Below are 26,807 nucleotides of genomic sequence, written 5' to 3'. Positions count from 1 at the left end.
ACCCAAAACTGACAATGCGAAGAGAAACAAGCAGAGTGTGTGGATAGGTGACCCTGCCTCTGCTTGACATGTTCGGTCAGATGATTTCCGGTGTCGTTGAAGGATCGTTTGATGTTGGGCATCTTCTTAATGTTATGGTAGGTGATAGTACCAATGTGCATCGCAGTTGATGTTTACATAGATGCTCCTAAAGCATCTGAGCCAATGTCTGCAAATATTGCTACTAGTTTCTTAGCTACTGAACACCAAGCCCTGAGTTCTGATCTTAAGCCACATGAATCTGTCCAACTAGTGAATTCAATAGAAACGGTGCTCTGGAAATGCTCCACCCGTGAATTCTGATCTTCAAGACCAACAAGTTTCTCAGCTACTTAACATCAAGCCCTGAGTTCTGATCTTCAAGACCAAATCTATTTAAGTTAACATCCGCAAAATCTTTCTCATAAGGTTTGAGTTTTTGTTGAAGATGTACATCATTTCCCAATTACAAGATCAAGTAAATTCAATAGCAGCCATGGCTTTCAACACTTTTGGTACACTGCAATGGCATGCTCCACCCATTCGACTCCTCCAGAATTACCCAGAACCGCCTCCCACCAATCCCACACAAGATTCAGCCAACGAACAGCCTAAACTTATGAGTGCCGCTCTTGTTAAGGCTTCTAAACAGGTGAGAATGGGTATTTGATTTATCATAGTTTTGGGGACAAATGTTGTTAATTGTTGCTGGTAGTTCTTTCCCAGTTTAATGCATTGGTTGCTGCACTTCTGCCTTCAGAGGAAGGAGAAGAAGCTCAGCTCACAAGGATTGCTGAACTCCAAGTAAATACATAGGATCTACACTAGTTTATTCAATTTAATGACCATTTTATTATAACTATTGAAAGTTTAAGGACTTTCTTTTTTGATTGTCATCTTTGCTGCCTTCATTTGTTGTCCAGGCTGAAAATGATGCTGTAGGCCAAGAGCTTCAGAAGCAACTGGAGGGCTGCTGGTACTTTTTTCTTTTACATTCTTTGCTACTCGAACATGATTGCGAGCGTGTCAGATAACAGTACGAATCCTGTATGAGTATCATCAAAGTCCTTGAAAGGTCATATCCCTTGATACGGATACTTGTCTTCCTTGATCACTTTAAGAAAAACGGATAGTCCTTGCAGTACAAGCACCTTCCTTCCATGCTCTTAAGGGAAAAATGATTCCTGAAATACTAACTAGTAGGTGTAGCAGATGATTAAGATCTAGGCTGGGCCAGATTCGACAACTGGACAATAGTTGCTAAGCAGAGGATGATAGCTTTGTGTTGGTTGTTCATACATGTTTCTTTTGAATTTTTAGTTCGTTTTCAACTGCTACTATACATGTTTCAACTTATCTTTCATGGAAGTTAACCAGGATGTTTGAAATGTCGAACGTCTTAACTACCCAAATGATGTTTCAGTGTTTTTGTTTCCAGAGAAAGAAATGAAACAGGTTCAGAAAATTTTTCAGTCAAGCAGCGGATGATTGTCTGAACTTGAAGAAACCAGATTTAAGTCCTTAAGTTTGTATAAACTGTTCCATTCAGGCGTTGGTTTGCACTATAGTTCAATCAAAGTACTCTTTTATGTTTGTAAAAAGGCATATTTGTTGTTAGAGTAAGCAATGGTAACCAGGATGCCCTACATTCACACATGTCCTACATTCACCTATATCGATAGCCACATACCAGTTTCAAGATAAAACGACACTATGCTTGCCTGGTTGCAGCTTTATATACAGAGTGCACCTCTCACAATCCGAACAACCATGCACGTGTCATGCACCCTTTTGATGATTACTGGTTTCGATAACAATTTGTTACCAGTTTAAGCAGTTGGACTGCCTCCTTCAATCTTCTATTTGTTCTCTCTTTTAAGGAAACAGTGCGAGGATTCCTGTTGGATTAGGAACATAACACAAGTAGTGGGTCATAAATCACATCACATTCCATAGGTTTGTATGGAAATACGCTCTTTTACTGTCTAAAAATTTAACCTTTTCTCAATGATTAATTTCCTTGTAAGGTCTTCAACAAGATTGTGTAGTCTCTTCAAAAGGGCAGGCAACTTGTGTACAGCTTTCACACCTTTTGGATTTGAACATATCTTCTTCAAGATCTCGGAAGCAATAAAGTAACCTTCTTCCTTGTTCCTGGAGATGTAAATTATAACTGAACCAGAAACAAAACAACGTAAAGATGTAGTAAAATCTCCAACCGGGAAATAGAAAACCTGAGCATCTCCCATAAGATTGTCTCTACTAATGGAGGAGTGTCGATCAACACTTGGGCCAAATGGGGATAACGAGCAAGGTTTTTGAGTGTTTAGAGTGCATGCTTTAGAACCTCCTGATCAGGGATGCTTCAACTGGCTGAGCGAATCTGTTTTAGTAGAATGCCGATTGCACCAGCGGCCACAAGTTCTTCACAGCATTTCAGAGAATGGGCTGTTGCCATTTCTGCAATTTTAGCGTTGTCATAAGTACGCAGATTCAATTGCATTTTCGTCTTTGATCCGACTCTTCGTTTTTGAAGTATCCATGTCCAACACCAGTGTAGAACACATCCTAGGATATACTAAGTATGAACTTTAGAATACAGTTTACTCACTTACCTAAGGTCTCACAGTGGTGAAGAATGCCACTGATACTTCTCATGCTTAGTAGTTCTGAAAGTGCTGATAAAAGCCTGTTAATAATATGTTTTCTATCGTCGACATTCTTAGCAGACTTCTGCATTCTCAAGCGCAAATCATTTAGCTGCGCTCTCGATTCTTTCCGAGCAACATAACCTTTCCAATATGACTACCAAAGGTCACAAAGAAAAAATATTAAAATAAATTTAATTAAAATTGGGCAGATATGCAAGTGAACATTCAATGCAATATTAAGAACAATAGAAAAAGGAAGAGGGTTGATCCATCCATCAATTTTAACCAAATGCAACATAGTTTCGATTACAAACCAAGCTGATAGATGACAAGAAATCTAATGGTTAAATAAAATAACACTAGAAGTCTAGAACATAATCAATTATGGAAGAAACAACTTACTTGGATCATAACAATAAGATACTTATATCTCCAAGCTTTTCTCCTTGCTATCCATCCACGCACATAAGATTGAATGATGATAGCTGATCTGTTGGTTTTTTCACATTGTTGAAAAGCCTTCAAACATTTTCACTGCCGGAAATTACTTTGGAATTTATTATTGCTTGCTCCTTCTTCATAAAACTTATCCTTAACTGCCAAGCACGGAACCGACTCTGAATTTCGGTTGCAGCTAAAGTCTGATTTTGAAGAGATCTACAGGCAAATTCCTTCCTAGCAATCTGAAAGGCCCTATAGCATTTCAGTCGTCGGAAATTACTTTGGATTTTTATTGTTGCTTGCTTCTTCTTCATAAAACTTCCTCTCAACTGCCAAGCACAGAACTGATTCTGAATTTTGGTAGCAGCTGTCTGATTTTGAAGAGATCTACAGGCAAATTATTTCCTTGCAATCTGAAAGGCCCTATAGCATTTCAGTCGTCGAATATTACTTTGAATTTTTATTTTTGCTTGTTTCTTCTTTGTATAACTTCTTCTTAACAACCAAGCACGGAAATGACTCTGAATTTTGGTAGCTGCTAATGTCTGATTTTGACGGGATTTACAGACAAATTCCTTCCTAGCAATCTGAAAGGTCCTCCAACATCTCAGTCGTCGGAAATTACTTTGAAATTTTTTTATTGCTTGCTTCTGCATCATAAACCTCCAACCCCGAAAACAACTCTGAATTTTAGCTGCAGCAACAATTTGTTTGGATTGAGATCTGTGAAGAAAACTCTTCCATGCAATCTGAATCCTGGTTGCAGCTTCTATATCACTATTACGTTGACCATTCACTTGGCACTTAAAATATGCATTCTCAATATGAGCATGGCCAAGAATGTTGTGTGACCTCACCATCCAACCACGAACATATTTCTGAATTACAGTGGCAGATTTGACTAGGTTTCAATGGGATACATCTCGTTTTTTGGCAATATAAATCCTTGCAGCTTGCTGTATGAGCAACACTGATCTTCTTAAATTAACAAAACTGTCTCTCAGCAACAAACCTGACAACTCTCCTGAGTTCTTCTGGCAAAGCAAAGATAAAAATTGAAGTGGGAAACCGGAAATGAAAAAAGCATAAAACCAAAATGCTTACAAGAGCAAATACCAGATGGAAATTCCCGAATACTGGCAAAATTGAAATCGTTGAGCTTTGTACTTTTCTTTACAGTCAACCACGCATGCATAACAGCTTGGACTAAACAGATTGCTTTCATCATCTTGAGAAAATTGTGACGCTCTAACAATCGCCTATAACGAGACTGTATGATTATGGCAGCATTTTCTGAAGCATTACGCAGGAATGGCAAGGTTAGAGGAAGAATATTACTTACTGCTAGATGCTATTCATGATGAATGCAATGGAAGGTCAAAGAGTCAAAGATACAAAATTAAGTTTGAGCAAGCCATAAAATCAAAACAACCTTAGAGAAATGCATAATTTATCAAGTATAGTTTCAGAATCCAGTGATTTGAACTCGCTGTGAACAGATTTCCCATGAGAACTTGCAAAAACAAGAATGTGGCAACAATCAACGAATATCAAAATTAAATAGCCTAAGAAGAAAAATCAACTAAATAAAACTGAGAAAATTTAAAACCAATTGATATTTAACTCATACTTATTGTTGACAGCAACACTAACCTCTTAAAATGTCAGAGCTTGTGTTCTGAGTTGGTGAACAATTCGAAGCACAAGCAGCAGGTCTTATAGAACTCTTGTAGTTTTGTTCTGTCATATCTTGCCACCAAGCGTGAATGGCCTTGAACTTTTTGGCAGCATCTGCATGAATGAAATGTAAGAGCAAGTACATGAAGGCTTGAACATTTAGTGCAAATGCAAAAATTTGACCTGATAATTTCCTTAAACTAATCACATCAAAAAAATAAATAAGCATATGTATATATACACACACACACTCATGCAAATGCACACCACACACACAGTGTATATAAAAAGCAAAAAAGGGGCTTCATGATTTGTTAAAGGAAACAGTAGAGGAAGTTAGGCAGATCATATAGAAAAGGCAATAGCACCAGTTGTCTGGACATTTCTCGGATAAATTAACATCTATTTCTTGGAGAATAAAACCCATTACAAAGACAATGGAATCCATGAAGTGCACCAACTATAATAAACTCATAGCTAAAGCACATTTCTTCTGTATGAACAAACTGCAGCCAACTCTAGGTTATTTTCCAGTTTTTCCCAAGAAGCTAAGTTCAATAAGAATGATTCATACACTTACAGTTTCAAGCTTTTTTGTAGGATGTGATTGTATTTGGTCTTGATTTGCACAATTCAACCACATTTAGATGCATATACAATCAAAACAGATGTATCTAACATGCATGCATACCTTCAGTGATTTCTATGTCTCTTTCCTTTTGCACAACAGCTTGAGAACTTGCTGACTGTCTTCGAGTCAATGAATGCCTCCGCTCTAGGTTTGGGAAATTGCAACCCAATAGTTTATGGAAATTCAACTGATCCTGGCAAAGGATAGAAGAGTTCTTGAACCGTTTGCAGCTATGACAAAATCAAATGGTTTATAAAATGGCTTCTGGGATCAAGCATTACCATATTTTTCTTGACAACAAGCTGGGACAACAGGAAAACAAGCAAAATTACCACACTCTGATCACTGACTGCACCATTATGCTCAAGTAAGTCACTTATTTGCAGAACCTGTACAACACAGCAGGCAAAGACTAAGCATCATCATTTAACACTGTTTTGCTCCCAAAAAAATCAGCTTTTAAAACATAAGCAGCATCTCCCAAAATCTCACTTTACCTCAGTTATAATTTTTTTTTTAACTAAATGTAAAGTAGATAGTATATAATCAATTAATAAGCATTAAAATTGTGATAACATTACCTCAGGGAAATTTCCCAAAAGTGCTATCAGTTTCTGTGATAACATAAAATTGTGAACTGCATCTGTGTAATCTGTAGCAGACATGATAGATTCTTCTCCTCTTGGGTCATGAGAATCCTTTTAAGCCATAAAAATAAAGTGATAATTCATATCAGTGTAGAAAAGAATGAAATCATAGGGCCAGAGAATCTGTACCACCTTGTTATAACAAGAACAGGACAATTCTCTGCGGAAGTAATGATCAAGCAAGCACCATATGGCTTTTCCATTAACCAGTGAAGAAAAGCTTTCAATCTTAAGATCATACTTTTCACAAATTGCCTACAAACATTCATCTATATTGTTATTAACTGCAATGAAAGGAACGAAGATGCAATTTAAGCGAGAAGAAGAAAAACCAATGTTGCTATGAAATTACAGAATACCTGGATCCAGTTTAAAAGCATTCACAAAAGAGTGGAACTGATTACATTCAAGTTATCCTGTAGTGAGCATAGAAAAGTGAAACTGAGATTATGAACATTAGGAAACCTTAATATACAAAAGAAACAAAAATTAAAAAAAAAAAAAGGAACTTAGCCTAGCATTTCTATTACTTAAGCATAAAGCTAGTTGTTATACTTCCTACATGCACTTATTTTTTATGTGATGAATAGGAAAACTAAGTCAATTATCCAGCTCTGTTCCCCACCTCCCTCACTTGTAATCCCCCATTTTCCACAAGAACTCAATGGAAATCTGCAGCATACCATATTAAAGCCACCTTTTTTGGATATTTCACCAGCAATAGTTGTTTTATCAAACAGAAGATGCAGCTGCAAGTTCAATGAAAACAGAAGTGAGAAATAAAAGATTAACATTTGCAAAATTTCTGAAACCATTAACTTTTAAAAATTTCAAACAAAGATAAAATTAGCAGACCTGTAAGTGAACAAATATATTCCACAGCAAGGATAGAATGAGTTCCTTATCTCCACCAGCAACATCATCTACTGTAATCTTCAATCCATCTTCATCACATAGAATGACACCAGCCTGTTCCAAATATTGCAGGGCAACACCACAATTGGCCAAATTCTTTTTTTGTGTGTCTGAAGGAACTACTATTTTCTGCTCATGCAAAAAGAAGCTAAGTTAAATTACATTCCATGCATTGCTAAAAGAAAACTAATTGATGCTTATGTTTCAATTTTATAGTTCAGGCATCTCATTTAGAAAATACATAGTTTAAGGACTGATTGTTGAATTAAGGCTTGAGATTATGTATAGTAATGAAATGATATTTGATTTCTGAATTGTGATGGATTTATTAAATTTCAGTAGACATCACTTAAATAAAAATATTTTTGCAAAAATGCTTATCAGTTACTTATTTAGTAGCATCTACTTTGTACTCGCTTTTTATTTTACAGGTTTGCATTGTATTAGAATTATTTAAATAATAAGATTTTTTAGATCTTTAAGGCTTTAAATATTGGCCGTTAATTTTTAATTAGGATGATGTGATCGTTAATAATCTGATAAAATAAATTAATAGATTTATTTATTTTATTTATAATTATAAAAAACAACTCTTAGTATTTTTTTTTGTATTTTTTCACTTGATCTGAATTATACCAAAAAAAAACCTAATGCATTTTCTCTATCTCATTTTATTTGTATCTTTTATTGTATTCCGTAACTTCAAACCAATTCTTTATTGAATATCAATTTGATTCACATTTATAAAAATTAATCTCAATATTTGATTTATTTTCGATCGGCAGGAAAATAAAGAATAAAAAAAATAGAAAAGACATCAAAATATTTTTACTACTTATATTTTATTGATTTCAAAAGATATTAAGAGACATTTGTTTATAATTATAGATCAAATTGAAATTAATAAAGATTTGATTTGGAGTTGATTTATCGATTTAAAAAAAAAACTTACAAAAAATCATATTGTAAGTCATTTTTCATATAATACAAAAGAAATTATATTGACCAAGAAAATGTTTTATATTGACCAATTAATTTTCTGCCAATCAAACAATAAAAAATAAGAAAAATATTTTCAGTAAAATCAATTATAGTGAAACAAACAAATTCTTAACTTTTATAATACATTATCGAAAGGGATAAAATCGAATTTGATTAGATATAATCATCCCTCTTATCAGAGATAGATCGAAAGGAGTTTTATCATACTACATAACATAAAATCATATGCCTATCCGTCCCATTTTCATATTTGAACCGAAACTCGGCATGATGCAAATCATCCACGTTGAAAAGTTGGCAAAATCTCTTGAAGCAGAGCTTAAACATTAATAACAAAATTTTAAAAGTTACAGTTTCAAGTTTACTCTAAAAGCAGGCTTTTGCCGAAGGCTGTATTCGTTTCATTGTTTCTGTCGCTTTTATTACAAGACGGTGCAAGCCAATTACAAGCAACCTATGAGCTCCCTTAGGCTCATGACCTATTCCTTTTCTTCCCATCTACGGCTCTATATAAGCTCACACATCGGCTGCTTCTGGAACTCATCACTTGTCTTAGTGTTGCGTTAAGAATTCGACAGCTTTTTTGACATCAACCTCGGTCTCTTTCTTGTGTGTTGTGCTCCGTATGCAATGGTAGAACCTACTGTCGTTGCAGCCACTATCCAACTGTTGACATATCGTGAAATCTAAGCTTTTGATTTTATGATCTAATTAGCAAAGTGTTAATTTACCTTAAGAATGTGATGCATGATTGAGTTTCTGGCATTCCGAACTCGGGTTGTAGGAGAGCTGAGGCAACTAAAATCAGCTGGAAAACCGTGTTAACCTGCAAAAATTTGAAGTTTTCTTGGATATGGAAGTATGAACTGTTTTCACAAGTCGAGCTCAGGGTTTTCCGCATTCCGTTGATGGATTTTGTGATTGTCCATGCCTTGCCAGTATATTTTACTCCTTGTTCTCAGTGTCACTTATAGTGTTAAAATGCAAAAGATTTGCAGAATACATTGCTAACTCCATATTCCACCCAATCGGGGAAATAAACGACGATACTTACTTTGCTTATAAAGAGGGGCTCAACCTTCTGCGGACTAGTCCCATTGAGATTGACAAAATCTAGCCAACTTTTCCACTGAATCGAAGAGAAACAAACAATAAAACCCAAGATTTAGATCAACGATTACTAAAGTTAGCCAAGCAAGAATTGGAGCAAAAACATGACCTAGTAAAGTTCAAGTTAAGCACTTCACCTGCCAACCCAAGCTACTAGCTCTTTGGTACATCGCACCACCGATAAGGGCAACATCTCGCAAGACAACAAGTCTGACAAGTCCAGCTTTAAAGCATAAAAATCTAATAAGATATGCATCACCAGACATTTGCGGATAATATAACACCTCTACGCGTGTAAAATTAAATATCAAATAACATACACAGATAACCACAGCTCTAAACATCCATAATTTCGTGTACTAAAGGTAGGTGAAACAGAAATCAAGATGAAGGATATCAAGGCAATTACTAGAAGGAAAAAAAATGTTGATACAATCTATAACTATAGGCATCAATATGATAATTCCAAATTATCCTTCTTACACAAGCGAAAAAGCTATGAGAAACTAGTACAAATCTTAAACATTTACTCCGACTACAAAACATTTCAGTGTTAAACAGAGGAAAGCTCATGTATTTGCAAGATCGCACACTTGTTTATGAATGTAAGGAAAGTGAGACGTATTGATTAAAACATGTCAAGTCCTCACTATCTCAACAACTACCAATAACCAGAGAATTGAAGATGATCGAAACAAATACGGATAAAACTTACAGTGCAAAAGATTGTTATGTACCATAGATAAAGCAACACATCCAATAAGAACCTATATGAACAAGATCAAAGACAAACTTGTCAAATGAAAACTCACATGAACCTATAAAGAAGTGGCATTAGTTCATTTACCTTGTCAGCTAGAGGATCAAGATAAGAACCCACTACTGAATTGATCTTCATCTTTCTAGCTACATATCCATCCAGCTGGGGGGGGGGGGAACAATAGAAATGATAAAATAAACTTCAATTTTTCATAGTTTTTGCACAAAAAGAAAATTACTTTGTTCCAGAGAATCAAATACCCAATCAGTTGCACCAGAGATGGTTAATCCCACGAATGCAAGACCATACATTTCGTTTACAATCATCCTACAATTAACTCACTGAGTTAATAACTTCAAAAATCAATTAAAACCCCAAGTTTGATATTGAAACTTACCATCCAAGCAAAGGACCAGAAACCAATCTACTCATTGAAATTAAATTCGGCAAATTCACAAAACTCTCAACCACAGCTTCCCTTTCTTTAGTGCTTCCCTTCTCGGTTTCCAACCGATCAAGCACACTCGGGTCCGATAAGACCGACCCAAATCGTAGCTTGACTGGAAATTTAGCTCCGCTGCCTCTGATCAAGTCAAGATTCAAAGCTTTAACTTTTCGTAAAACGGGGACGTTCCCCCAAAACGGAGTGGCCAATTGGGAGAGCTTCCATGGTGGGGAAGAGAGGAAAAGAGGGCCATTGAAGGGGGCGATCCATTTAGAAAGCGATGGAGAAAACGGCGAGACTCGGGTGTGAAAGAGAGGAGATGATAGAGGTGGAATTACGTAAGTTGCGGTGCTTGGATTCCTCAATGTTGCGGTCAAAAAGGTTCGGGCTTTGTTAGGGTTTTTGATGATTAGGTTTTGCAGAGATCTGTAAATCCCCATTGATAAAGCATTGCTTTTTTAAATGGTAAGACAAAACAGAGAAAACTTTGAATTTCCCTAGGTTTTGCTAGGGTTTAACAACTATTTTTAGAATAGCTTAAATCATATGAAAATTCCTTGCACTATCCATGTTTTGGATTTAGTCCCTCTATTATAATTTGATTTATTTCGTCTCCTACTTTCTTGAAACATATAGTATTTTTTAATATAATTAAGGGTAAATTAGGTATTTAATATATAAACTATTACTTTAAGTTTGTTTTAATATCTATATTTTTAATTTTTTTAAAATCATACCTAAAGTTTAATTTTTATTTCATTTTAATACGCATAATTAAAAACTTACATATTGAATACCTAAACTATCAGTTTTTATCCGTTTTAATATCTAAACTTTAAAAAAAATTAAAACTTAACGTTAAATTTTGAACAAAGTACTATAATGAAACAAAATTTAAAGTTTTGAATGATGAGAATGAAACAAAAACTAATCTTTAAGTATAATTTTGAAAAAATTAAAGATTTAGATACTAAAACATATCAAAATTAATAGTTTAGGAAAAAACATGTAACTTATCCTATAATTGCACCGTATACCTGATTACACTAAAGAAGGCTTGTATTCATTCAATTCAAAACGACAAGATAAACTTATTTATTGAGTTCAAATGGTAATATTTATATTTAATGTAAATGATTTAGAATTTTTAAATTCTAAAATGCTGTGTTAATTTAGATTCAAATATTGTTAAAAATTAAAAAAAAATCAATTCCCAAAATTTATAGATAAAACAAATATCATACAAGAACTAAGAGAGACAATAGGACATGAGCCAATCCCATGAAGAAACTGAAAGATTACCTTCCCACTAAAAATAATGTAAATATTTTTTCTCTTTGTTTATCTAATGAATGGTTTACTTGTATAAGCCCCAAAACAAATGGTGCCCCCCACTTTTTTCCTTCTTTTTTTGGTAATTATTCATACACATGGTATATTCTTTCCCTCTCTTTATCTTCCTCTTTACTGTAATGTTTATGGGATTTATTCGACAAGCTGTTTCACATTGGGAAGGTGACAGCAATACCTTAGTTTCCGATTGGAGGCGAGTGCATTTTTTAGGGCAATGTCGACTCTTGCACCTTCGCGGAATATCAAGTCGTATAGCTGGCAGACGAACCTTGATAGTTCCTCTTCTTCATCCCCGAAACCTGTAGAAAGGTCCTCATCCTTCTCCATGTCACTATCCCAGTCACTCGCTGGACTCATAGGTTCGGGCTCAACCTCTTCATCTTCGGCATCTTCCTCACCAATCTCAAACCTCCCATTTTCCATATCGTTATATTCTCCTGTTATATTAACTGAAACGTCGTGGGGCTCAGCTGCAATGTAACATCCTCAATACCGAATTAGTGATCAAATTGTAAAGTTTCAGAATTTAGTAAATAAAGAAGAACAATGGATTAGTTCAATGATTTATTTAGAAATAAATCTTAAAAGTTGTTAGTAATTATTAGATGAATTAGAGGGCAAAGTGGTCATTTGAATTGGAAAGGATAAGATAATAATTTATATGGGATAAGCTTGAGAGATTTCTCCGGAAACTCTCTTTTCTTCTTCTTCTTCCTTTCTTCTCGTGTCTCCATAGCAAAGGTAAGTTTTCTGATTAGTTGATTATTTGTTGATTTTAAGTATGGGTTTTGATCATTAGATGATAATTAAGTTTAAGGAAAGCTTAAGTTATCTTAAAATCAAAGGATGATGGAGTTAGAAGAGATTAAAGATTAGAGGTCCTTGAATGAAATTTTGGAATAAAGTTTATAATAAGAATTGAAAGTTAAATTTGACTTGTCATCAATCTAGTTAAGACATACCAAGTGTTAAAAGTGGAATTAACACATATAAAATTAAGGTAATTCTTGAATTTCATATGAAAGATATGATTTTAAGGTTTAAGATGAAATAAATGAGTATAGATTGGTTTAAATATGTGTATTGGAGTTAAGAATGAAAAAGGGGATGAAACATGAAGGATTTAAGCAAAAATGGATGAATTTTCGGGTTTAAAAAGAGATTTCTGGGCAGAGTGCATCAGTGCACATTCAATGTGTATCGATGTATTAAGATTAAATCCCAGAATTTGTTGAAGGTGCATCGATGCATAAGGAGTGTATCGATGTACCTGCTTAAAATACAAACATCAAATAGGATTTATGCACCGATGCATGGGTAGTGCATCGATGCACCCATCAAGGGATACATCGATACATGGTGTAGTGCATCGATGCATACCTTCAATAAGAGATAGAAATAGTTTTCTTTTAGCCTAAGGATTTATAGTTTGAAATATATCAATTCGTATGCTGATAAGTATCAATGTATTATTATGTAGATTTAGAGCGTAATCTCATTCCAGAACAATCGAAGGATTAAAATCGAATCAAAGCAAGGCTAAGGTGAGTGCAATTTAAATTGTACTTATGTATCGAATAAACATTGGCTTGCGATGAGCCAGTGATGGAGTTACTATAGTAAGAAGAGACTTCTAAAATGTTATTTGAATTGTGATTCTTATGTTTGCGTGAGTACATGAAAATGGGTACATGTGTTATATGTATTGCATCTGTTACATAAATTGAGTGAATAAATGTTAGTGTGATGAGTTATGTGAATTGGTTTAAGTAGTGGATGTACTTATATACGTTATGTAAAATAAATATGTGATTTAAGACATAAGTTAAAGAACTATATGATATGAGATAAGATAGACACATGCTACTATAAGTAACTATAGGATCACGAACTATGTAAAATAGCAATGATTTATATAATAACAAGAGAAAGGATATAAATTACATGAGTTAGATATATATATATAAAGGAATTTTTATAACCAACTTATGAGATTAAATGAAAAGTGAGATAAGTTAAATAACATTGATTTATAGGACAATATAAGAATAATATATAAATGAGTAGACATTGACAGAAGTGATTATATAAACATGTAAAATAAGTTATACGGAGAGGATTTATGAACTGAAATAAACATATAATATATGAGTCATATGGTAAAGATTTATGAAGCTATAGGAAAATGTTATGGGAACCATGTGATGATAAGTTGTGAGAAAAAATTTATATAGGTAACAAGCTACGTGAAATTGAATTAAGTAATATATGAAACTAGAATATAATTAATGTGAAATAAGTGATTAGGTAAAACTGTGAGAAGTTATAGAGCATTGTTATTCGAAGTATATGAAATTATATATATGGATACTTGTATAAGTTTATATGTTATACTATGTGCTATGTGATGTATATATGAACATATGTGAACAAGATATGACATGCGAGTTTACATGAACAAATGAGGAATGATATAAGCCATATGAAATGATCTACGTGAATATATGCACTTGTGATACATGTGATATGATATGAAATATATGGTTACACATACATATGGTATGTGACAGAAGAGAAAGAACAAGTGATATGAAAAGTATAAATGATAATGTCCATGTTATATGATATGAGAGCTAGTGGTATAGTTGGCATGCCAAGAGTCGAGGGTATATTAGTCCTTCGGGACGTATCCAGTGGTCCTTCGGGACGTATCCAGTGGTCCTTCGGGACGTATCTAGTGGCCCTTCGGGACGAATACTGAACAAATGTTTGGTGCCCCATGAGGGAATTTATACAAGCTGTGGTGACAGCATTAGTGCACAACCTCAATGTACTCACATACCTTAAGTTCTCACAGGTGTATATGGGCTAATAAAAAGACTAACAAATTTAATACATATGATGCATATGCTTTTGGTGATATGGAATATGTTCCATGAATTATATGATATTATGTATGTTTAGTTGTGAAATGATAAATGTGTTATATGATATACAGATATGATAAATACAAGATCATATGATAAATAGAGATTTCGATAATGATGGTATATGTACATGTATGTATTTTGATATATGAAATATACTATGATTTCTATTATATGTTTTATATGCCTCACTAAGTCAACGACTTAGCGTGTGATTGTTTCACACGTAGGTACCAAGAAGAGGAAGAATGATAAAAGTTAAGCAAGACAGGTCAGTTCCTCCTTTCCAAAGATCAGATCAGAAAAGCATTGTATAATATGTATTTTATAATACGGATGGTAGTTGACATGTAAATAAAGATTTGAATTTGATATACTCTAATTAGTTTTTCTAAAATCATATGAATATCTTTTATGTAATTTAGTCAGTTGTTTTAATAAAAGTTTTAAAATTATTCACTAGTTTGTACAAGTACCGGTTTTAAAAAGTCAATTTGACACATCGGATTCGTATCCGGGTCGGGTACGGGTTGGGGGTGTTACATGCAGGGCATATAACAGCTTTGGCCCCATAATCTAGAAAGGCCTTGATCAAATTTGCATTGGGACCGTAAGTTCCCGTGCATATTATGATTCTATCCCTCCAAACTCCAACCTAACATTTTTCAACCAGTTATCAGCCCAAGTAAATAAAATTTCGATCGGGAATCACAGTTCATGATCAATAGAGACCACAAATGAAATAATATAAAACTTGTAAATGAAGACTTCTGGTTCTATCAAAAGGGAATGAAGCGAGGTCGTTGAATAGAAAACCACCAATGACCCTAAGTTGACATGGACAACCTCAAGACTGAATGTCATTTGGCTGAAAACCGATGCTAGTTAATGCTGCAGGTTTATAGAAAAAATAATCCTCATGATCTTAGCAACCCATTTTAATGAAACGATTAGAGGCATTTTCCTCGAGTTAATCTCGTGTTTGGCAAGAGTACCTAGATCTATATAAGGTTAAGCAACTAAAAAAAAGAAAATTACACTATCCTGTGGATGCAATATTGCCCTAACACAAGCAGCACAGAAGACAGACAGACATACGGTAGAGAATGATGGTCAAAAATCAAAAGATTCCTCCAGGTAGATCTTCACAAGGGTAAAGAAAAGTGAAACAAAAATCAGCCAGAACATTCAACAGGTATCACGTGTTTTGATGCGTAAATCAGATAATTGAGGGAGAGACGTATACGTACCATCCAACGAACATCATCAGGTGTCATGTGCAAAGAAGGGACCGCACGGCGGAACCTTCCATGACCTGTAAAAGATGTCAAGAAAATCACAATAGAAGTTCATTATATTTGATAAACACAGAACTAACAACAAAAGACGCGGTGAGCAAATGTGAAATGAATGCACACTTGGGTTTGGCGTCCAATATATCTATGACCAATGTTTCCGACTTGGAAGTATGATTTACAGCAGATCAAATCAGCAATAGTTGTAATATTGGCAAAAGGTGATACACACTTCCGACGCTGGCTCTGCAATACTGACAGCATGCTCAACTTAACGCTTTGCAGAAACTTATCAGCCAGTTCTCCAGGTTCAGCCACAACAAACACGTCATTTTGCCAACTGGAGAAAAGAAGCATCAAGCAGGTTAGGAAGCGGCAAAAGCTACACACAAAAGTAATTACACAAAAGCAAGGGTCTTTTCGACCTTAATACTGAGTCATTTTGAAGGGCCAAATGTATAATGCCCACTTGTGGTAGATTCTGTAACTTCTCATGCAATGACTGTACAGGTAAAGAAAGCTTCCTGGGAGCAGAGGAGAAGTTGGGGATGTAGTTGTCTTTGAAGACTGTAAACCATCCAAGCTTAAATGTGGGACTGTGTCAATTCGGCCAAGCCTCTGCATGCCAGCATCAGCACCGAATAGAAGGGGGCTTGAAGGAAAACTTCCAGTAATCAGAGAGGTAAATGGTGTTGGAAATGTTGTTGCTGGTAATGTCTTCGAAAGTCCAGATATGTCATGCAAAAGAGATAATCTAATTCCAGTTCTAGCACAAAATGACTCAAGTGCACGAGCATGTTGCACAATTCTTCCTGAATCAGGACTATGCAAAGCTTCAACAAGTAGTACATTTCCCCTCCAGCCTAATGAAGGGCTATTCTCATCTAGTACAGCTCAACACAAAATAAATTAAAAAGATTCAGCAGAACACCCAGAACTTTAGAATATATGAAAACTATTCAAAACAAGGCATAATATAATACCTGCATTTGGAACCTTTACACTGGCCAAATGTTGAGATTTCAAATTCTCTGTCCACTTCTCATCATGTGCAAAGGGCAGAAGAAGTCTTTCACATGCATTTTTCAAGGCCTGAGAATTGTTTTTGATGTAGTCCTTTGCACAAGCTTCCAACTTCATCCAAACTGTAGGATCAGTCTCATCCAGCTCCATGTCACAACGTTCATCAACTGCAAGAGCAACCATAAAAACCTGACTTCAAAGTTATTTAACTTAGGAGAAATTGCAAGTTAATGACTTCCAAGATGATTTTTCTTTTTTCATTTAAAAAAAACATGGTTGGATGAAGAAAGTGAAGGAGAGTGGAGACATTAACCATGGTTGCAAACTCCAAGCCTCATCAAGGAACCGAAAGGACATAATACCTGGATTAAACCGGAAATATTGAATCTCAGGAAGCATAGGTATTAATGTACTCAAAGCTTCCTCAGTTCGGTCCACCGAGCATGCACTCTCAATCAGCACTTGCCCAGTATCTAGATAACGCCAAACACCTTCTCGTGCCTACAACAGAAGAGATACTCATAAATCCATGGAAAGAAGTGAAAAGTTACCTACAAAAATTAAAATCTTTTGATTTTTATTCTCCAAATACTCATATTAAACTTGGAATGTCATAAAAAGCACCTAAGCAGTTTCCTGTTATTTTGCATGAATTTACAAAAAGAGGATTTGCAATTAAAATAGTCTTGGTAGTAGGAATAGTTTTACAGCCAGTTGAAGCCAGAAATTACTTCTGTTGGAAAAATACAAAATAGAGCGGTTACCTTTGTAGGGACGGAACCACAGCCAATTGAAACTATACAGTCAATTTTTGTATCGGGCCATAAAAGTTGTGCTTCTCTTATGGAAAAGATAGTTGGATTGTTTGCCACTATAGTACCATCTTGCCAGCGGTATACATCTACATAATAGTAAGAAATAGTATAAAATAATAGGAAGGCTAAGTTCAGACATTCCTAATAACATAGTTAAGCAAGCAGAAGAAAAATGCCATCTGAGAAATCATCAAGATAATATGGGGCAGCAGAAGAAGCTCGTATGGCTTGCCATATATGGTGTTTACAACTTCCTATAAAAGCACTTCGTTTGTAGCCAACTTGAGCACCTGTAGTTGGAGAACCTAGAATGGTAATTCCTGAACTTTCTGATATTGCAAGAGGCACCTCTGGCGTTCCCACAGGATACTGCGCATTAAGAAATATATAAATGTATAAACAAACTCTTAGAGCTGCCAAAATATTACTCAAATGTATTATAAATTATTGTACAGATATCTAGTTGAGTAATATAATACATGAACCCAATTAAAGTCATATTACATGATAGAACAAGGAATTCCAGACCACAAACCTGATAATTGTGGAATATAAATGGTTGAGCTGGCATTATGCTCACCAAAGTCGTCACAACGAAAACTTTAGGAATATTTTTCACAACAGATTCAATTAGTAGGTCCCCATCCTCATCAGCACAAATTTCCTTTAGCAACCTTTCAAACTGATCTGCACTGTGCTGCAATACTCTATGTTATATTATCTTGTCAAAAGAGAAGGATGCTTCAACAGGTAGAAAAAAAACAGGCTCATTTAAATTATCATTTTACTATAGCAACACACCTCTGAAAATGATAATAAAACAACATCAAAAGCAGAACCGATGGCCACGATTTATTAATTAAAGGGAATATATGGAATGAGCAACCCTTAACGTAAATTATAATAAATCCTCTAAAACCCCTGAAAATATATTGTAGAAACAAAACAAAAAAGTTATCATTTGTTTGAGGTGTACATTCAACTAATTTCATGTCTCTTCCTGCATTCATAGACATACATTTTCAACTATGTTGCTCCAACCCCTCGTTTTTATTAAGTACCCATGTCCGGCACATGGGTATGAAGACATGATCCACCAAGGATCCTCCAAGTACATGGAAAAATATTTAAAAGAAAAAAAATCTGACAATGCCCTTAATCCAACACTTGCATGCGAGTCCAATTAACATAGTTTTCAAGGAAAAGATGAAAGCGACTCAGCAATATCAAAAACAGAAGCACAAATTTGCATAAAAAAGAGAAATTCATACTTTAGATCCATGTACAACAATTCTGAAGCTCTGTGAAGAACTTTTATAGAGCAGATCCAACTTCTCTCTCCAAGTTGCAGCTACATTATCGTTTGGCACAAGTTCAGCAAAAACAAGTTTTCCTACGAAACAATTTAGAATTTGATAAACATATTGAAATCTAAATTAAGTGTTCTTAAACAGAATATTATGCACTTATGCAGAGCATACTACTAACCGAGATTTTTGTAAATTTCTTCACATTGGTTCAAGGTCATTAACTTAATACCAAGGGCCACAGCAAGCATGCCTCCAGTTGATGTCCCACAGATAAGGTCAAATAGCTCATGTATTCTCTTTCCAGTTCCCTTCTCAATTTCTTTAAGGATCTGCACAGTTGCAAGACCTTTCATGCCACCTCCATCCATTGAGAGTATGCGTAGGCCTTGTTTTGGTATCTGTCTTTTCCTCTAATAGCACGTCTCAAGTATTCATTCTCTCCTACAAAATAACATAATTGGATGATCCAAGAGGACCAAGACACAAAGATAACAGAAAGATGTTGAAAAACAAAATGGAAGAAACGTATCAAGAATTGCCAAAGTTCGAGCTGCAGCTTTATTCACACATGGTTCAGGTGTAGCAGTCAGTCTCATGAGAAGCTCTTTCAAGCTTTCAGAGGTGACAAGAATGCGGCGATTCTCCAGACAGAAGGCCAAATTCCCGACAGCTAACAAGGCAAGCCTTTGCACCTGATTAAATATAAAGGTTTAATTATACATATATTTGATATAAGAATAATTTTGATCAGGAAATTACCTCTGGGTTTCTATGGGCACAAAGTATTTTTAATGATCTCAAAACATCTTTGGTTAGCATCTTCTGAGCTACAGTATCAGATCTGATGGCCAATGTGACCACAACTTGCAGCACAGAAACCAGTTCTACTGGGTCGGGGGACTTCAAAACAGTTTCAACGGGTTGCATGATGTCACATTTCAACAACTGCATTGCCAGAAAAACATCTTCACCAAGAGTTGATAAAGCAGAGCAGGCTTGTTCAACCTGACACAAGATAAGAACTATAAAGATACTGCATAAAATGAACGTCTGATGATATTCATAAAATGAAAGTATTTCTGGTGTACCACATGTCGGTCGTCACTACTTATCATACTTATGAGCTATCTCACTGCATTCTCATCTTTACCAACAACTACACGATTCCCCTCGTCTTGCATTATTATCTTCACCAGAGCAGAGGCTAGTAAAGGGTGATGACAAGATGAAAAACGGAATATGAGAGAGAAAAAGGCACTCAGCTTGTGTTTAGATGCACCAAAGTAAGAACTATTCTCCATCTGTAATACAACACAAGAAGCAGTTTTAATCATAGATTTATCCATGCTCATGTGAAAGCAAGAGCATACAAACAGCTAATATGTGTAGGTTGTACCTCTATTTGCACATTCACCGATCTTATATTTTCATCAGCCACAATCCTGATATTTGCAAGGGATAAGTGGTGTAGCTTGTGTAAAGGTAGGATTTCAGGAAGAAGTTCAAGTGGATTACCAAATAACCTAAGAATTTCTAACTCAGCCATAGCCCTGCCATCCAACTGGAGAAAAACATTAGACCGAAGGAAACTATATACCCACAAGCTTAAAGAAATAAGTTGATTGTCAATAAAGTGACCTGAAGTCTAGAAGAGGACGGACAAGTTTGTTATGTTCCAATGATAGTTCCACCAGCCTGACGCACTGTCTCATCTCAGCTGCTCATAAATTTGCAACAGAAATTACGTGAAATTTGCAACAGAGGAAGAAACAGCCTAGACCTTACAAAATGATGAGAACAAATGTTTTCCTTATATGAAAATTACACCTTGATACGATAATAAAACTCTCAGGAGCACGATTTAGATGTAAAACAGGATTATTCTTACCAGGAACAGAAACAAGCATGTTGTTGTCAACCCTTAGTAATTTTAAGGTTTTTAGTTCGCCAAGCTCAGGTGGTAACACAGAGAGCTTGTTGTCATCAAGATACAGATTCTCCAGAACAGGCAATTGAGTTAGCTCAACGGGCAGTGTCTGTATAGGAAAGCATGCAACCAATGAGCAGGGCCGGCCCAATACATGTGCCTGATGGGCGACGGCCCAGGGCAGCATGTAGGGTCGGGGCATCAGTTTCTAATATTGTGACCAGCCCACCTTGTGTAGGAATAAATCTGGCATGCTTCTAATATTGCAGTCAATTCCTCCTCCGCTGGATTTAACACTCCATTCGATCTTGAGAAGCGAATAAGAGTCGCACCGTTGAGATCACGAAGAATACCCCCAATGTCGGCCTTGCCTACACATCCTTAAACGGCTGCATCGACATTAATTTTGAATTTATTTGCTGGAGGAGCAGACCAGGAGCCAAAGCTGGGTCTGCTGGCGCTGGAAATATGTTTTAGAAGTGAAGATGCAGGATGACTTCTAGTGAACTCACTAATCGACAGAATTGAATTCGGCCAATTGCTTTTAGCCCATGTGCCAATCCTTAGTACAACAATGTCAATTACTTGGAAAACTTCACACCGTTTATTATTGAAGATTGCTTCATTGCAGAAAAGCCAAATGGTTTATGCATTGACAGAAAAAGCAAGCTGTCAGAGTGTACGAAGAGACAGTTTGATCGGCACTTGTTCACACGTGATAAGAAAATTTTCCAGGGACTCAGAGATAACAAACCGAAACGCGCACCAAAACTGCCAAATCCTCTATGAAACTTCACAGTGTCAGAAAAAAGATTTAACTATTTTCAGGCTGTTTTTATATAATACGCAAATAGCCGATGCTTGCACACTTACACCACGCTTCAACAACTCAGACCAGACAGGAATGTGTTCTTGAACGGCTCTCCACACAAACGATTACACCTTTTGAGGAGCCAAACCTGACCAAACTAACCTCCACAGTCTATCTGCATTAGCTCCAACCGATGCTACTTTTAAACAAAAATCTTTGGGCATGTAGAAGCCAGAAGAGTTACCTACCCACCTCAAGCAGTCTATACTCACTGAAACTCTTGATGTGTTGGTTATTAGGGTTAGAAAATTGTGCCAAAACTCAAATTCCCAATCGAACAATCGTCAGTGTTTTTCCCAAATTCACATATCTTACCTTCCTTCTTCAGAGCGTTTGTCTATTATACGGTACAAGTATAGGGGCATAAAATTATTATCTCGCACAGGGCATTAAAACTCATTGAACCGGCCCTGCCAATGAGTATCGAACTACTGAAGCAGAGAAAAAGAAACATGCCTAGTTTCTTCATAGATGGACTCCAAAAAAATTTTAATCTTCATCTAAAACTTTCATTTCAAGCGCTTAGCACTGCTACCAATCATACTGAGTTCTTCTTCGACTTTCGCACACAAACTATTTTTCATACCGATGTCTTCTTCTCGTTAAAAAGAGATCAATTACAAGTTAAAATTAGCCAAGGTCCATACTAGAACTTCCTTGCAATCAATCGCTCCATATTTCCCAAAAAAATCATTTGACCAATAAAAACATAAGCAAAAAAGCAAACAAAAGATGAAGAAAAGGACGGAAAATACCGTTAAACCACAACCGCAAAGGCTAAGCAAAGTGATACTTCTCCAATGGTCGCCGCAAGCAACCAAACCACTATCACCAGAAGGAACCAAATTCGACCGTAACAACCGAACCAAAACTCCGACTCCATCACTCTGCTGACCCGACCCGGCCGCCTTAACAATCGTAACCGCCCGCAATGGCTCCCTCCTCTTCTCCACCTTCATCTCCACTCCAACTGAATTTTTATTCGCCTCTCTCAGTTCGACCGAGACCGTATCTTGCGGCACTGGAAGCGCCGCCATCAATTTAGATTGCATCCTTATCGCCACCTGATCCTCGTCGTCCCCCGCTACCCAATCCAGATCGATCTTAAACCCTAACTCTTTATGATCTTGAGGCGGTGACGATTCCGGCGCTGCATCGTTTAGATCTTCCGCGGATTGTTCGTATCCGTAGTTTAGGGATAAATGGAAGATCTCCGAGGGACGTTTCCATCCTAGTCCCCAAGACATTGTGATCGGACAGTTGAAATGCAACGAGGAGAGGACTCTGATCCCGATCCGACGGATGGCACAATGCTTCACATTTGGATTTTCTTCACATAAAAGAAAATGGCGACCAACAACAACAATAAAGTTCGTTTCGCAGGGTTTATATTTTTAGAGGGATTAAATAACTTTGAAGAAATAATAACAGTAAAAGCAAAATTTTGAAGCACCAGCTCTTCTCTTTCTTTGACACATTTTTCCTTGTCTATTCTTTCCCCTTCGTCGGAATCGTTTTTGATGAAGATAACCCAGCGAAACGACGTCGCATGCTTAGGCGGCTATGCACTAAGTCAACTGGAACGGCGGCGTAGAAACCAGCTTTTTTTTTCATGTTTATGTGATTTCCTCGTGGGGAGTAACAGACGGTGATTTTTGGACAAGGTGATTACATATTTTAAATGACATTTCATTGATAAATTCAAATCACCATAATTGCTTTAAAATCTAAATTTATTTATTGAGTCTATTTTTATTTTGATCATCAAATTTTTAATATTTATAATATAATTTTTAATTTTTAATTCACTTTTAGTAAAACTATTGACGTTATTTATCGTTAAAAGAAGTTTACGTGGCATGGTAATTTTATAATATCCTTACCTAATCTGATCCAATCAAGAATCAGACTAATAATGTCACATTGATTGATCTAAATAAAACTCAATTGAAAATCAGACAAATCACATACTTGGAGTCATTCAAGCACAAATAGGGACTCATATGCAAACATTAAAACTTTGAGGTCATATCACAAGCCTTGCATATTTGAAGGACCACTTAGGATATTTCAACCAAGTTAAGCGGTTGGTGTCATATTTATCTTTATTATATAAAATATTATACTCACGCAATTCATTAATTAAATTTTTAACTAGAATTTATTTTCATCAGTCAATGTGATATTATCGGTCTAGTTTTTTACTATATCATATTGGAAGTGTTATAAAGTTAACATGTTAGATCAGTTTTCTTTAATGGTAGGTGACAACAATGACTTTATCAAAAACGAATTACAAATTTAATAATTGTGTTACAAGTTTTAAAAGTTATCAAACTAAAATAAAAATGTCCTAAAAGTTGTGTGATTATTTTTGGATTTTACCCATATTTAAATTTTGTTTAGTTATGATAATCAAATTTAAAAAAGTTTCATTTTGGTCTTTACATTATCAATTTGTTGTATTTTTCATTTAGTATTTAATTTTTGTTAATTTGATGATGTGATATGTTAAAAATGTTTAATTTTAATTTCACCCCTAAAATATAAATAAAATAACCGTTTAGGCATGAACTTTAAATAAAATATTAATTTAATCATAGAATTTTATCAAAATCTTTCATCATCGGCCATCATTTATCATTATCAACGACCATCATCGATAGCAGTTGGCCGCCAAGATTTACAATTCATCATCGATAGCAGGTAAAATATTTATGAATGTGAATATGATATTAAAGAAAATGATTTATAGGTGAAATGTTTTCTTTAGTTATATAAGTTGTAGTATGTGAACTTTTATCTTAAATGCTCACGTAATTCAATTTGTGTAATTTATTGTAAATAAAGTTATTATCCACCTCATTCACTCTTTCATAAATCAAAACATTTACTCTAAATAAATGAATCGAGATAAATATTGTGTAGATGAGGGACCTCAATAAACATAATAATAATGGCTAATATATGAGAAGTAAGATACTCATGTCCATAAATTAGTAAAAGTCAATACAAAAGTTCTCAAAGGCTTATTAGAATTATATGTCCAAACCATTATTTTTATGCCTTTTATAACATCTTCCGTTTATATATAAATAATATTCATTTTTTAATGTTGTGTTTCAAAAATAAAAAATCATACTTAATATTCATTTTTTAATATTCCTATATGGAGAGGAACAAATTGAAATAGAACTAGAAAATAGAAAATTAAACATTTCATTTAGGATTTCATTGTAACCCATATTTACTAAAACTTAATTAGGAAAAATTACCACAAATAATAAACAAAAACTAAACACTTAACTTATAACATGTTTGCATTGTTTTCTTATCTTTTATTTTTTAGATGTAAAAAAGGGAGGAGAAAACAAAAATGATAAAAAAAACAATAAGGGAAATACTTGTGGTTCAAATGTCGTTGATAACAGTAGTTGACAGTAATTAACGATGAGAGCCTTTGGTCGAATTTTATAGTTAAATTGATATTTTATCTAAAATTTAATTTAAATTAATATTTTATCTAAAATTTAATGTTCAAATTAAAATTAACCATTTCAATGTGTCTCGTTATCAAAGTAACAAGGGTTAACAACTTAATGACCAAAATGTAATAATTCGATAACGTAAATGACTCGAAACATAATATTTTCTAATATGGATAATTAAAACTAGATAAAATTGAAACAAAGGTGACCAAACTTATAGTTTACCCTAAATGTAGATATCTCAATTGTGATCAAAAGTATATATATATATATATATATATATGAGTTAGGATCCACTTATACTATTTAAAACTAATCAATTTTACATCAATTTATAACTATTATATTTAAATAAATACATAACTTATATTTGATTAATATTTATAATCCATAAATAAACATTTATTTAACTCTCACTAAATAATTTCTTTAACTCATAGTAAAACAAAGTTTTTTTTTCTTTTTAGGATCACGATTTATGATTTAGGTTTGAGGTTTGAGATTTCGGGATTTAAGGTAAAAATATTATTTTATTGTGAATTAAAAAATATTTGTTTATGGGTTATAAATTTTAATCAAATATAAGACAATTATTTATTTAAATCTAATGACTATAAATTAGTGTGAAACTTGTTAGTTTTACATAGTGAAAATCTATCCCTATATATATGAATTTATCTCACAAACTAAATAATCTCAGTGGTGGTTAAAGAAATGAATATTATTCCTGGAGGTTTCGGTTTTGAGCACCAATAACTGCAACAAGAGTGAATAAATGTTCATTATCAGATGGTTGAGAGTATTTAAAACATTTACTACTTTATAATCACTTTAACTTAATAAAAAAATTAAATTCATCATCCGTGAAGTAAAATAAAATTAGATATCAAAATCCATATAGCAATCATACGGTGCTCAAAATCTAGAAGATGACAACTAATTCTTTAATTACTAAAATTATTTATTTTTTGTTTTGTTTTAATCTTTAAGAGAATGTGAAACACATCGCATAAAAAAACAAACCCATACTCAATATAATTTATTTAACATTTTACCACTCAACCAATAGTCCTTATTAAATAAAATTATTATTTTTTATATAATTTTCCACTCATAAATCATAATATGAGTGTTAACAAATATAATTTATTTTAAAACTTTATAACCAAAAGAAGATAGGACAATCATCATGAGCCAATAGCCTCAATCTATACACCTAAACCTATGTTTATCACCTTCAGTCTATATATTGCTCAATCCGTACACTTGAACATTAGAACTATTATCAACAAGATTAAATTATTTTAAATTAAAATAAAATAGTAAATTATACGTTTATTTACTAAATTTTTTCCTTTTTTTTAAATTTATTCACTAAATTTTAGACTTTAGATTTTTTTGTCACTCAACCGTTTACTCAGAAACAATGATATGATATGAAATTATTTAATATTAAAAGGGCTATATCATATTGATATTTTTAATAAATAATAAATTACAT

General features: G+C 34.3%; 3 protein-coding genes and 2 pseudogenes across 3 annotated transcripts; 1 reads left to right on the top strand and 4 right to left on the bottom strand.

The window, feature by feature from the left end:
* The first annotated feature begins 466 nt into the window (after positions 1-466).
* LOC120119278 (mediator of RNA polymerase II transcription subunit 21-like) lies at positions 467-1,052 on the top strand. The gene is made up of 3 exons (XM_039139109.1): positions 467-670; positions 745-822; positions 942-1,052. The coding sequence occupies exons 1-3, from the start codon at positions 467-469 to the stop codon at positions 1,050-1,052; spliced, it is 393 nt and encodes a 130-aa protein (XP_038995040.1).
* Positions 1,053-1,988: 936 nt separating this feature from the next.
* Positions 1,989-8,480, bottom strand: LOC120119277 (annotated as a pseudogene).
* LOC120120147 lies at positions 3,817-4,900 on the bottom strand. Its single transcript, XM_039139855.1, has 3 exons — positions 4,764-4,900; positions 4,227-4,403; positions 3,817-4,144 (listed from the first exon to the last, which is right to left on the bottom strand). The coding sequence occupies exons 1-3, from the start codon at positions 4,855-4,857 to the stop codon at positions 4,095-4,097; spliced, it is 321 nt and encodes a 106-aa protein (XP_038995786.1). The 5' UTR covers positions 4,858-4,900; the 3' UTR covers positions 3,817-4,094.
* Positions 8,277-10,811, bottom strand: LOC120119952 (cardiolipin synthase (CMP-forming), mitochondrial-like). The gene is made up of 8 exons (XM_039139734.1): positions 10,250-10,811; positions 10,113-10,179; positions 9,940-10,014; positions 9,808-9,859; positions 9,230-9,315; positions 9,037-9,111; positions 8,714-8,808; positions 8,277-8,648 (listed from the first exon to the last, which is right to left on the bottom strand). Exons 1-8 carry the CDS (start codon positions 10,735-10,737, stop codon positions 8,546-8,548), a joined length of 1,041 nt encoding a protein of 346 aa, XP_038995665.1. The 5' UTR covers positions 10,738-10,811; the 3' UTR covers positions 8,277-8,545.
* Positions 10,812-11,767: 956 nt separating this feature from the next.
* On the bottom strand, positions 11,768-23,283 carry LOC120119439 (annotated as a pseudogene).
* Between the last annotated feature and the right edge of the window lie 3,524 nt (positions 23,284-26,807).

Source organism: Hibiscus syriacus, unplaced genomic scaffold (genome assembly GCF_006381635.1).
Source record: "Hibiscus syriacus cultivar Baekdansim isolate YM2019G1 unplaced genomic scaffold, ASM638163v2 tig00110332_pilon, whole genome shotgun sequence".
In the NCBI taxonomy this organism is placed as follows: domain Eukaryota; kingdom Viridiplantae; phylum Streptophyta; class Magnoliopsida; order Malvales; family Malvaceae; genus Hibiscus; species Hibiscus syriacus.
Note: the sequence above shows the minus strand (reverse complement) of the source record. Positions and strands in the feature narration are given on the sequence as shown.